The sequence below is a fragment of the Aotus nancymaae genome, unplaced genomic scaffold (genome assembly GCF_030222135.1).
Source record: "Aotus nancymaae isolate 86718 unplaced genomic scaffold, 86718_ANA_hifiasm-v0.15.2.pri h1tg000009l, whole genome shotgun sequence".
In the NCBI taxonomy this organism is placed as follows: Eukaryota; Metazoa; Chordata; class Mammalia; order Primates; family Aotidae; genus Aotus; species Aotus nancymaae.
In genome coordinates, this window is record NW_026988420.1 from 15,678,590 (window position 1) to 15,691,733 (window position 13,144).

Genomic DNA, 13,144 nt, shown 5'->3' on the forward strand with positions numbered 1-13,144 from the left:
GCATCCACAGACGCACGCGACCTCACACACCTCGGCCACTCACGCGCACACGCCCCCTCCCCCCGCGCTCGCACACGCGCTCGCACGCACCCGCGGGTCCCGCCGGGCGGCGAGGGGCGGGGCGGGCGCGGCCGCGGGTGCCCCGCCAGGCGCTGCCGGGAGAGGGCGCGGCGAGGGGTTTGCGGCTGGCGTTCGAGTTGTTTGCTGGCTCCCCGGCAGCCAGACGCTCGGAGGGAACCGGGCCGGCTCGTGCTGGACGGCCGGGAGGGAGCGCGCCCCGGGTCACGACGGCGCCTGCGACCTGAGCGCGGCCGGGACGGGCATCATGGACCCGAAGGCGGGCGGCGGCGGCGAGGAGGACGACTGCGTGGACTCGGGCGCCGAAACCGGAGGGTGAGCCGCGAGGGGCCGGGCCGCGGGCGGGGGGCGCTCTCCGAGTTACACGGCGGCTCCTCCCCGGCCGGGGACCCTCTAGGTCCCCGCGGCGGGACTGGCGTGTGGGGCTTCCCCTCCTGAGGGATTCCCCCGCTCCTTCCTGGACTGGCCGAGCGATCCGTGGCTGCTCCGGGTGGAGCGGAGCGGGGCGGGGCGGGCCCCACTGGGGAGGAAAGTGCAAAGACTCAAGGTTCAGGGCAAGCCCACCCATCCCGTGAGGCGCTGCGGAGCGCCTGGTGTATGCAACGACCCCTTGTCAGCATCGCTGGGGGCAAGAGATGCTCTTGCACTTGTTTCCTCCCTCCTCGGGGACTTTCCTCCTGTAGCTCCGGAGCCCCCTGGAGTCCGGCCCTGGAGATGGGGAGAGGAGGAAAAGCAGGGTGGGACACCCGCACCTAAAAGTCTTTCCGAAGTCGGCTAGGAGGATGGCATTTCTCGTTTTATGGCTTTATCGTGGGACTTTAATCTGTGCTGTCGAGTCCCCCTCCTCGACTGCTCCAGTCCCGCTGAACTTCCTCACCTCTTAGTGCACCTGTCCCAGCCGGAACCGCTGGCCTGTGGTACCGGCGGGATGGAGATGGTGTTAGGATCTGGCCCTGCTTTTTTTTTTTTTTTTTTTTTTTAATATTCTCTTCGATTCAGCGGACTCAAACAATGAACTCAAACCTTTGGAGACTAATTAGTTCTCTCCCAACAACACTGTTTTCCTGAGCGGAACAAAAGACAAATGCCTTTTAGGAGATGAATGTCATTAGAAAGGCTTCCAGGCAGCCCCTATCTCTAGAGGACTTTCCTGTGCAGAGTCAGCACCACATCCAGGCCACGGGTCCTGACCCCGGAGGAAAGGGTGTCTTTTCCTATCTGGAGTAATCCTGGGGGAGGGCGGGAGCTGCCCAGACTACAGAAAGCCTCATTCCTGGAAGGTCGGAGAGGTTTTAGACTAATCTCAGGATTTGGCAACCCTGTGAGGGCAGGTAGAGAATCCAGGCCCATGATCTATCCAGAGTTCTAACCCAACCCCGGAGAAGCTCCCCATACAGCCCCTCCTGCCCCACCACTCCTAGCCCAAATGTGAGACTTTACTCTCTAGGGCATTCACCCAGCAATGGGCTTTCTCTGTTATCCAAGCTCATCCATAGTTCTCTACAGCACCCAATTATAATCTGGAGTAACCTGATGCTAAATGCTAAATTCCCTTGCTTCTTCCCACACTTTGTGTTAAGTGGCATTTATCAACTTTAATTGAAGATTCTTGGCTTTTTTTTTTTTTTCCTGCCACTAGTTAGCCGGACCATGAATAGAAGAAACAAAGCAAAATTAACCAGCTCATTTGTAGCTGTGTTAAAGCGTTCGTTAGTCTACTCATTTTCAATTTGCAGAGCTCACCTAAAACTGATATCTTTTTCAAGGGCTCTGTCTTAGAGAAGACAGAGGAAGTCCTGACCCAGGGGGTGACGTGGCCCCAGGATCTGGACATCAGCATGACAGCTGCCAGGCCTCCTGGGAGGGGCTCACCAGTCCTGCTGACACCAGAGCTTCTGTTCTCAGCCTCTGTCACTAAAATGTGTAGTTGTAGCAGGACAGAATTGTTTAAAGAATTCTTATTGTATCACTACCATCTTTAAGCTAAAGGAAAAATAGCATACATTTAAATAAAATCGTTTCAATATATGCTTATTAGTCTTGTTTGCCATCTCTTCATAGAGCCCTTGAATTTCAATTATCAAAAAGCTGTTCATCGTTTTCTTTTCTGGAGCTTGCCCCGCATCCTTTACCCTATCCAGCTTTCACAGAGATTGTGTAGAAAGCACATAGAATGCACTCAATAAGTGTTTGCCATCGTTAGTTTTTGTTTGTTTTGGTTTGGTGTTTTCGTTTCTGTTTTTTGAGACAGAGTTTTGCTCTTGTTGGCCAGGCTGGAGTGCAATGGCGTGATCTCGGCTCACCACAATGTCCGCCTCCTGGGTTCAAGTGATTCTCCTGCTTCAGCCTCCTGAGTAGCTGGGGTTACAGGCAAACACCACCATGCCCGGCTAATTTTGGATTTTTAATAGAGATGGGGTTTCTCCATTTGGTCAGACTAGTCTCAAACTGGTGTGAGCCACCTCACCTGGCCTATCATTAGTATTTTTTAAAATGCAAATCTAATCATGTCTCTCTCCTTTTCAAACTTTTATGGCTCTGTCATCTACAAATGCAAGGAATTTAACGTATATACCCTGACTCCTGTTACAGAGTCCCTTCTTCCCTCCCTGGCCTTGTTTCTCAGCAGGTCCTTTGCGCCTTGTATCTAGCCATATCCGACAGGTTTTTTCTGTTTCCTTGCCTTTGTCAAGCTGCCCTCTTTGCCAGCTCTGCCCTTTCCAACTGGCATGCCTGTCAGCCAGGTGAAACTCTACTCTTCTTTCAAGACTCGGCTCAAGTGACACACCTGCTAAGGCAGTGATCCTTAATTTGGGGTCCATGAATTGCTTCAAGTTGTATGCAAAATGATGTGCTTTGTGAATTTGTATGAGAAGACAACTTATTTTTTTTTATCAGATTCTCAAAGTAGCTGGTGATCTCTTCCAAACCAAGTTTGGCAAGATATGAGACATTTCATTTTCAGCACACTGTGTGTGTCTGAGGTGTTGTGAGACATCCAAGTAAAGATGATGAGTCAGCAGTTGAATATATCTGTCTGGAACTCAGAAGGGAGGTCTATATGACATTGCATTTGGGAACTATTTACCTAAAAATGGCAATGAAAGCCCTGGGAGAGATTGAATCAACTGAAGTTAATACAAGCACTTGCTTAGCATTTACTATGTGTCCCCTACTGTTCTAAGCCTTTATATATTTCATGGACCCCTCAAATCCTGCAACAACTCTGTGCAGCATGTGCTCTTTAAGACCAGCCTTGAGAAACTACAACATTTAAATGGCTGGTCAATGATAATGAGCTGATAAAGGAGCCTAAGAAAGAGTAGACATGGAGTCAAAGAAAGAAGAATATATAAATCACTGAAGCCAAGGGAGGTTTGAGTTTTTGAGAAAGGAAGGAGAGATCAGCTATGCTACTGAGAAACTAACAACGATGAGGAACGTGAAGCGTATTTTAATGGAGATGATGAAGTGAAGGAAGAGTGGTATTTGACAGTGGGGTGGTAGAGGCAGGAGTCAGATCAGAGTGGCTCTAGAAGGCAGTAGAAGGTGAAGAGAAGACAGATTCTTTTGTTTGGAAAAAAGAGAGGCAAAAAGAGGCAGTAGCTAAAGGGGAGAATGAGGTGAGAAAAGATTTCCTAAACATAGGCGCTAATTGAGCAATCACTGTGATAGAAAGGATTCTATGGAAAGGGAAAGGAGAAGGAGGAGAAACGATGATAATCTGTAGTGTCAACTTGCTTGCTTGCTTGTTAACCAGACAGGGTCTCTTTGTCACCCAGGCTGGAATGCATTGGTGTAATCATGGCTCACTGCAACCTCAAACTCCAGGACTCAAGTGATCCTCCTGCCTCAGCCTCCTGAGTAGCTGGGATTACAGACCTGAGCCACCAACACCATGCTCAGTTAATTTTTTTTTTTAATTTTTATAAACACAAGGTCCTGCTATGTTGCTCAGAAACTGTCTTAAACTCCTAGCCTCAAGCGATCCTTCCACCTTGACCTCCCAAAGCACTAGGATGACAGGTGTGAGCCACTGCTTCTGGCCCTGTAGTGTCAGTATTCTGAAAAAGTGGAGGCCGATGGACTTCAGACCACGGGGGGATGGATGGCTTTAGGTAGGAGGCAGGACATCCCCTCCTGCAATTAGAAGGGCAGATAAGATGGGGTTTCTATTTGGTGTAAATACAGCCCTTCACCATCTGAGGAGAATGGCCTTCACTATCTGAGGAGAATGGAGATTCAAATAGTTGTTTGGGGCAATGTTGAGTGGGTGCCCAGCTGAGATTTGCAATTATGTATTTACAGAGGTACAAGTTCCCCTTGTTATTTATTTTCCTGCAGCAATGCTCAACTACCTAGGGTCAGGTAGAGAGAGATGGTGGGTAGTTAGGTTTATCAAAGTTTGGGGGAAAGGTGTGTGAACAAAACACAGAAACAAGGGCTTTCAGGGTATTGCTTAAGCTGATTATCCATCCATTCAGCAGCATGATGGAAGAAACAGTTCTGAAAAACTTTGTGGGTCCCACTGCCGGTAGGCAGGCCGGGCTGGTCACTTTGAAAGTTACAGTCACAAGAACCAGCCCTCTTGCATTCAAATTCTTGCTCCTCCACTTAGGGACTGTGAAACCTTGATCCAGTGACTTAACCTCTCTCTGCTCTCAGTTTCCTCCTCTGTACAATGGGAATGGTGATAGTAGTACCTACCTCCTAGGGTTGGTGTGAGGATTAAATGAGCCTATATATTTAAAGCCCCTAGAACTGTGCCTGTTCAGTGTCTAGAACCCTCAGTACATGATTATGTCTCACCGTATTATTATTGTTATGAAGAACACTCCAAATGATAAACTTAGAGTTTTGTATATTAAAAATGGTAAACTCAAGACCATATGTTCTTTAAGCTCATCACAATAGATGCTCTGTTGCTTTTAAATACTTTAAGTAATTAGACTACAGGGCATGCCTTGGTATTCTAATAATTACATTTTACAGATGAGGAAGTGGAGACTTGGAGGGCACATGGTTCATTAGAGGCATGAATTGAAGCCTGGGTCTCCAGTGTGCTTCCCACCTAGTGAAGTTGCCTCTCAAGGAGCTGTTTGATTTGTAATTAATTCTTGTTTTCTGCTCAGACATTTGCTTTTGCTTGAAATGCTGCTGTTGCTGTCTTACCCACCTAACACAGGCCAAGACTAAAGGCAAACTAGTATTCTTCTGGGGCAATTGATGTCATTTTGAAACTCCCATTTTCCAAATCCAATTGAAAGAAGCCTTGTGCTCTTGTGTACTTTCTATTAGCAAAAACTGGCAAGTCAGCTGCTGATGGTGGTAAACTATCTTAAACAGAATCTCTTAAATAGAAGGACAGGCAGTTCCTTCTAAACGCAAATAAAAGCCAATGCTTTATCATGACTGTTTCATTAGTGGTGTCTTCAAGATTTGGCATCTGAGCCACTCTTTCACCTGTGATGGATTATTTTCATTCAATAGTTTGATCTGGCATTAATGAACTTCCACTTCCATCTCAGCTGTTGCTGAGCTTCTGAACGTAAAGGGCCATATCATGCACTGTTTCTTTGAAGGACCTCCAATTGATACTTCACTGTGATTTAAAACATAACAAATCAGTGGTCTAGAGTTTTTAAATAGGTGGATGGAAAAGAATAGGTGGGGTGAATTTTTAAATGGGACAGGTCTTTCAAAAGGTGAAAGAGGAAATACTGTATAGAAGACCAGATTGTTTGTTAGTTCTTTGTTATCTTTGTGTTCAAGGTGGAGCTAGTTAACACTAAACTTAATTCAGTGCAGTTAGGGTTATCAGATGAGGTTCATGATGCATTGAGCTGATGTTTTACAAAAACATCAAGATCAATTTTACAGGAATGCCAAGATCCATTCTTATGCCATGATTTTCCTAGAAAATAATTTAGGAAGGTATTCTGTCTATATGTAGTATATTATTTGGTAACTAGGCTGCTGTCTGATAAACTGTCTTAAGTACAGAACCTCTTTATATATAATCCCTATATATAATATTGTAATTAACATATAGTCAAGGGACTGCATCTAACTTTCTGTTCATTATTGGCACACATACTAAATAAGTATATATGGAGATGTGTCTATTTGTCAGGTGTGTGAATGTACATAATTCTTGTGTTATTCTGCTCTATATCTTGTGTATAAATTTTTCGTTCTAAATTCACCTTTCATGCTTCATTCTGGCAAAGTTGAATGTCTTATGCATAGCCAACTAATGAATTCTTATGATGTGAGGCCAATAAACAGAAATCTCAAGGCAGGTACCCTACTCCTATTCCTTCCTGCCTAAAAAAAATGGGGGAGTACAGACTTGTCCATTAGAACCCTAATCAGATACCTGGTGGTTCTCTGAAATTGTTTGAGCCTATTACTATGCACAAAATTCTTCCAGCTTTATAGTTTGTCTTTCCTGGCAGTATTTCTAGTAAATATACTTTTGTTGTTATTTGGAATATATTTTAAGAGATAAAAATGTTTACAGCTCAATTCAGTCTATATTTCCAACCATGATAATTTTTCTAAGGAAAAGAAAATAAATATGAAGCTATATTCATAAATACCTCATTGCTATGTGTTTTGTAAAGGTGAACAACCAGGAACTATCATTTAGCCAACAAAAGGGTTGAATAAATTATAGTATATAACTTCATTTAAAATGATAATTACAGGAAATGTGTAGCAGCTTGTTATGGTATCAAGCAAAAAGAGCAATTCAAAATTGTCTCTATCATTATGGCAACCATGTACAAATTTCATATACTGAGGATCAGAGACTGGAGAGCAATGAGAGGCTGTAGGTAACTTTCTGTGTTTTTTCTGTTGTGACAGTGGACCGGGATGAAAGTTAGACTGCAGAGCTAGGCCATCCATCACAGAGAGAGGGGTTTGTGTTTTACACTAGCGAGCTTGAATTTCATCCAGAGAGAGACATGATCAGATTTATCCTTTGCAAAGATTGGCTGCTGTATGTGGAGGGAACTGGAGCAGGATCAGTGTGATTGTCAGAAGGCTGACCATTCAGCGGGCCTGACCCTGAGGTGCCCTTAGTCTCTAGAAACATGGAGGGACTCATAGAGGGGCATCAGTTATCCCAGCACCTGGCCTAAGACACTAAAATACCATTGCACTTTAAGATTCTTGAACTATGTTTCAAGTGTAAATTTCATTCTATATACATATCCATCTGTATGCAGATCTTTAAAATGTATGCATATGTGAATCCCATCTGCTTCAAGAGAATTTGGAAAATCCTAGCTGAAAATACACATTTGAAAGCATAAAGGAAATAGAAATATCATGCGTTTTTATTGTGTGTTGTATTTGAATAGTCATGACATTTCTTTAAAGTCTGGCCATCTTAAGATGATTTTATTGTTATCGAGTTGTCTTCCTGTTGCATCTATCACAGTGGATGTTTGCTGAGCAGTCACTAAGTTTACATATAGTTATGCTTCTAAGTATCATTCTAAAGTTTATGTCCTGAATGGTTCCAGAAAGAATTTGATGCACCAGTACTGGGTTACAAATCCTGGGCCTCAGAACATCCCTAATCCTTGCCTCTCCTCTGTCTGTTGTCTCCCTTAGCCAGGGTGTCACCATGGGCTAGCCAGTCAATCCATTCTGCCTTCAGACTCCTTCCTTTCTACCCACCCTGCACACTCACTTCAGTTGCTTATCATTGCTCACCGCCTGGTCTTGGTACGGACAGAATCACTTTAATTTCCTAGTCAATAAAATAAAAAATTGAAATATATATATGAACGCAGTTTGTAATATATAAAGGGATATGCAAATGTTGGTAGTTGTTATTCTTTCCAGTTTTAAAATTCATTGATTCCATGACTACTAAAGTATTTCATTTGCAAAAGTGAAAACCACATGTTGTTTTCTTCCATTTTGTTCCTCAACCAATAAATCAGTGCAGCATTTTGAGTGATGTAGGTTATTTTAACCAGTAAGAGGCATGCTGCTTATGATTTTTAAAAAATGTTTTGCATGTACTTTTTTTTAATGTGGCAAGAAGTTCAATGGAGTGAAAATTGGATGATTCAAAAAAGGCAACAGGAGACTAAGGAGATAAAAAGATTGTATTTCTATAAAATTAAACATAATTAAGCAGTTTATTTGCATAACTACATTCCCTAACTACCATGGCAGATAAATCCCTACGTGCTAAAGTGATTAATTTCCTACTGAGAATGACTTTGGGACACTAGGGGAAGAAAATAAACAGCTTCCATACCAAATTTGTTGCCAGAGAGGAAAGTCTTAACAGCTAAATAAGTAGGGCAGAAACTTAGAGATTAAGCAGATCCTTGGCCAGAGCCCCACTCTTATAGAGGCCGAATGAATGCCAGCCGCTGATTTCTCAGCATAGAAACTGAAAGGGCAATTTCACCCCAGCCTTAGCCTGCCTCTTCCTTTTCCCTATCACATCTCACATCCTGTTGCTCTAACATCCAGCAGGCTCTCTTCTCAGATGGATCTGAAATTGGTGGAAATATCATTGTACCTTTGTTTCCTGGTGATCAGCCCCACCTTGAATGTGAAAGCTTTCCCAGAGAGGTTCCCTCTCTCCTCACACTGAGGATCCTCTGCTTGTATCAGCAAAGAACATTTCCCCATGGTGTGGTGCTTATTCGCAGTGGTTTAACCTTTTGAGTGAATCTGTGAGTGGTGAATCTGTTGAAAATTTTGGGTCTTCACCTTAGAAAAATAACCATTGAAAATTTTTGCTGAACCTTTAGATGGCTTCTTCCAAACCCCATTAGAGGAATTAGCAGAACTCACATGAAGGACCCCAGAATTCTAAAGTGCCTTTGAAGTTTTTCTTTCAAATTCAGATATAACTTTATTTTGCATAAAATGAACCTTAGCACTACAGTTTTTAATTGGTGACATTTCTTTAGCAGTTAAATGCCACTTACCATTGACTGTTTAAAATTCTGGCTTGAATAAATCGTTTGGATAAGGAATTCTACTAACACTGAGGTCTTGTGTTTCAGGTCCGACTACAGCCACCTGTCCTCCACCAGCAGTAAGTATCTTTTAAGCATCCTTCAGCATTATCTGACGGTCCCCCAAGAGGTCAGTACCATAGAGGCCATAAATATGTACATGCTTTTATAGTAGGTAAGAATCACCAAAGGCATCCTTGCCAAATAATGTAGTACAGGATGATTAACTCTAGAAGCAGAGGCTTTTCCTGGAGAATCTGATCATACAGAAATTCAGCCTGAAGGATGTAACCCAGGCTTTATCAGCTGCTTGTGGATGCTTCTAGAAGCATCATCTCTGAAGAATCTGAGGTAGCACTTTCATTGAACAAACATCTATCAGGTACCTGCTACCCTCAGGCAAACAAAAAGCTCAGCACAATTCCTAGATCCGTGCGGTTGCTCCAACTCATCTCTTGCAAAATCTCTTCCCTTGCATGTCTGCATCTGTAGGCAAATATCCTTCCCTCTCCAATGGAGGGAGCATCTAACTCTGGCAAAATCCTGCAAAGTGTGTTAACAGTTGGAACAGTGATAGCTAAAGTGGAAAAGTGATAGCTAAATTCCCTAATTATAACCTACATCGGTTATACATGCCCATACATATGTACATACATATGTACATCGATATACATATATATCAGTATGTATAACCAATCTGGGTTATAATTAGGGAATTTAGCTATGACTTTTCCACTTAAATGTGGCTAAAAGGAATACAGACATTGTTATCAATCCATCTTCCTGTATTTGTAATTCCTGGCTTATAGGTGGTTACTGTATGTGGCAAAAAAAAAATGATCAGGAATATGTTTATAAAGACACTCTGGTTATTTAAAAAAAATGATGCTTATATTTAATATTAAAGTATAGGTAAATGTACTCATGAGAAATTATGCCTCATAACTAGAAAGAATTGAGAGTGATTAAAATTACTACATAAATGACCAAAGTCATTCAGATTGATTGAACACTTATTTTAAATTAACAAAAGTAATTGTCTAACGATAAAAGCCCTGATTGTTTAAATCAGTAAATACTAAATTGTTTTGCCCTATCTCACTAGCCTGTTAAACTCTCAATTCTAAATAGTTCCCAAATGGAGAGATATTTAATTGGATTATTCTATTTATTGATGTTGTGGCTTAGTTTTCCTTTGCAATAATTGACTGTGCAGAAAGTTTTATATCTGGATTTCTGATTTAGTGTCAAATTATATTTCATTGTTAGTATAACTGCAATGAGCAATTTCTGGTCAGTTCAGCCAACTGGAGACCCAGTGTTGCCCCTTAGTTATTAAGAACCATTAGTAATAATGAGAATAATGCTTCAGAGATTTGCGCTCATTCCCTGAAGCTCCTGCATTCCTAAAACCAGAGAAAGCTCAGTTGAACTCTCTCTCTCTGCCACCATTTTCATTCCACTCAGTTTTACCCAGAGGCTACATTTCTTTTAAGAATGATTTTTCTAAAATACTCGTGTGAAGCCTTAGCTCAATTTGTAGCTCACAGATCAATCCTCCGGGTCACAACACAACACCTCTATAGCTATCAAAACCGGTAATTTGGTTTGGGCTGTTTTTCTCTCCATTATTTTAATTGCAGTCTCTGAGTTGGAGTTTCTATTCATGCAGCTGGGATCAATACTCTGCTATTGCTCTTCCTTTCTACTTTAAATGTTTGGTGGTTCCTGCCTCAGTCTTTAGTGTCAGGGCCTCTTGGAGAGTGAGTGTGTATGTGTGTTTCAGTTAGGAAATGTACTTGACTACCATGATGGTGAAAAATAATGGTTAAACAAGTAGGGATTCTTTTTCCTCTAATGTTTAAGAAAAAAAAATAGTCCAAGAAGGCAGTGCAGGTCTGGTGTAGAAGCTCCTTTTGTCATCTGACTACACCGTTCTCAGCTTTTGCCTTCCTTTTTTGTCTCAGAGTTACAACATAGCTGCCTCCACCTCAGCCATCACATCCCTGTTCTGAGCAGGAAAAAGGAAAGGGGAAGGGCAGAGAGTACCTGCCAGCTGAGCCATCCCACTTTTTAAGGAGTTTTCTCAGAGACTCTACCCAGTAATGTTTACCTTTATTGGTCACATGTTTATCCCTAGTTACAAGGGAGTCTGAAAAAAATGTTATGTTTTCTTTAGTTACATTGTCACATACTGTTTCTATTAGTAAGGAAGAAGGGGAGAGTGGATACTGGGGCTGGGTGGGTGGTGGGGACTGTCCCTGCCTCAGCACCTGCATGGTGCCTGGCCTGCCTCTCCTCCCAGCCAGGAGCATAAATCCTGGCCCCACTTACTTTCAGGAGAAGGCCCCTTGAGCAGCCAGTGAAGAGTAACATAGTTGACTCTGTTTGAAAAGATTTGGAAACAGTTTTAAAACCTAAAGTCTTAAATCCTTTAAAGTATCAATTTGACAATGCTACAATAAGAAAAATTTTCCAAGTAGATTTTTAAAATAACGTTTCCCTACAAACTACTAATCACACGAGTCTGAGTGTGGAGAAGGGTAGTGAGTTTGTCATTTATCCTGATTCAGTTGCAGGGCCTCTCCCAGTCACAGTCGAGACGGGGTGGCACCGTCTGTGTCCAGCAGGGTCCCGGACTGCCCCTGCCCTACAGCTGCATTGTCCCAGTCCCCATTTGTCATCCTGGGAGCAGCTCCTGCATCTCATTGTCATTCTGCCGCTGCTGTCAGCCTCTCTCGACTCAGTGCCTTCTGAATGATTCCTGATTTCTCTTGAGAATTGAGAGTTAATTCTAATCATTGACTGTTACAAAGTGGATTATTCTCTGTCTGCAAGTGGTTCTCACTCAACATTCACATGATGCTCCTTTACCCATTTGCTCCTGAGTTCACAGGAGCAGAAGTGCTTCCTTGGGGTGAGCTAGCAGGAGCATCGACCTTGTTGCCCGTTTGTCCACAGCTGAGTTTTCATTACTAGGCATTGTAATGAGACCTCCCTCCAGAGAGCACCATTCTATTTAGTTGTTGTCCTTCCTCAAAATTCAGGGGGCTGCTTCCTCACACCAGCTGCCCCATGGGAGAAAAAGAAAAGTTATCACTAAGCGAAGGGTACAAGAGTGGTGGCGTGGTTAGGTGTCCTGGGTTCTAGTCCCAGTTCCCCCATGAATTAGCCACATGCTCTTGGGTCATTCACCCTCTCTGGGCCTTCATTTCCTCCTCTGTAAATGAGATGATTGGGCTGGAAAGCTTTTAAGGATTTTTCTTCCAGAAGCTCTAGGAGCTTGAGATATGAAATGTCCAAGAAACTCCTCTACAAAGAGATGGAAGGAGAAGGAAAGAAAGAAGCAGGGAAGTGCTGAGGCATCTATACCTTTTGTATTTGCTCTCTTTTTGACTCAGAATAAAAATCTGGAGGCCTGGGCATCCTCTCTCGTGACCAATTAACCTGAGCTTCTCTGAACTGTGAGCTGCCTGTACATCCGTCACAGTAGAGAGACTGTGGTGAGAGGCAGCAGCTGCTCTTTGTCCCCCTCCCCTCACAGACCTACACAGGTCTAGGGTAGGAGCAGGCATGTGGACTGCTGGCCATTGCCCTCTTTTCCTCCACCTCACAGATTATGGAACTGCTCTTCGCCGACTTGTTCAAATCTTAGGGGACATGACCGAGGGGCTTCTTTAATGATGGTTTGGTTTTGCCTGGGTGAATTTTTTCTGGTTGCATTTGGTTCATTTGCCTTTTTCAGATTGACAAGGAAGGCAGGATTTTTTTTTCCCCCAGTGTTTTCTGAAAGGCTAAATACACTGTTGGCACTCAGGAAATCTCAATAAATCATAATACTTGCTAAGGAAGATTAATTTTTACTTTCAGAATTCTGTTTTTCCAGAAATCTGGTGAGATCATCAAGCCACTATGTACAATTTACATTCTTATGTGGTTTAAATAAAAGGGGGAAAAGTATTTATAAATGAGAAAAAAGAAAAACAATAATTATGCCAGGGAAAAAAAAATCAACTCTGCCACGTAATGCTAATGAAATTTGTATCATGTGTGATTGAATATTTCCA

General features: G+C 42.9%; 1 protein-coding gene across 2 annotated transcripts in view; it reads left to right on the plus strand.

Annotated features, from left to right (window-relative positions):
• Positions 1-325: 325 nt before the first annotated feature.
• The window catches only part of FAM124A (family with sequence similarity 124 member A), a 57,031-nt gene continuing 44,212 nt past the window's right edge, over positions 326-13,144 (plus strand). For both annotated transcript variants that reach the window (XM_012466227.2, XM_012466228.3), the window contains exons 1-2: positions 326-393; positions 9,126-9,157. In XM_012466227.2, coding sequence (XP_012321650.1) covers positions 326-393; positions 9,126-9,157 — 100 coding nt within the window. The remainder of the gene's footprint in view (positions 394-9,125; positions 9,158-13,144) is intronic.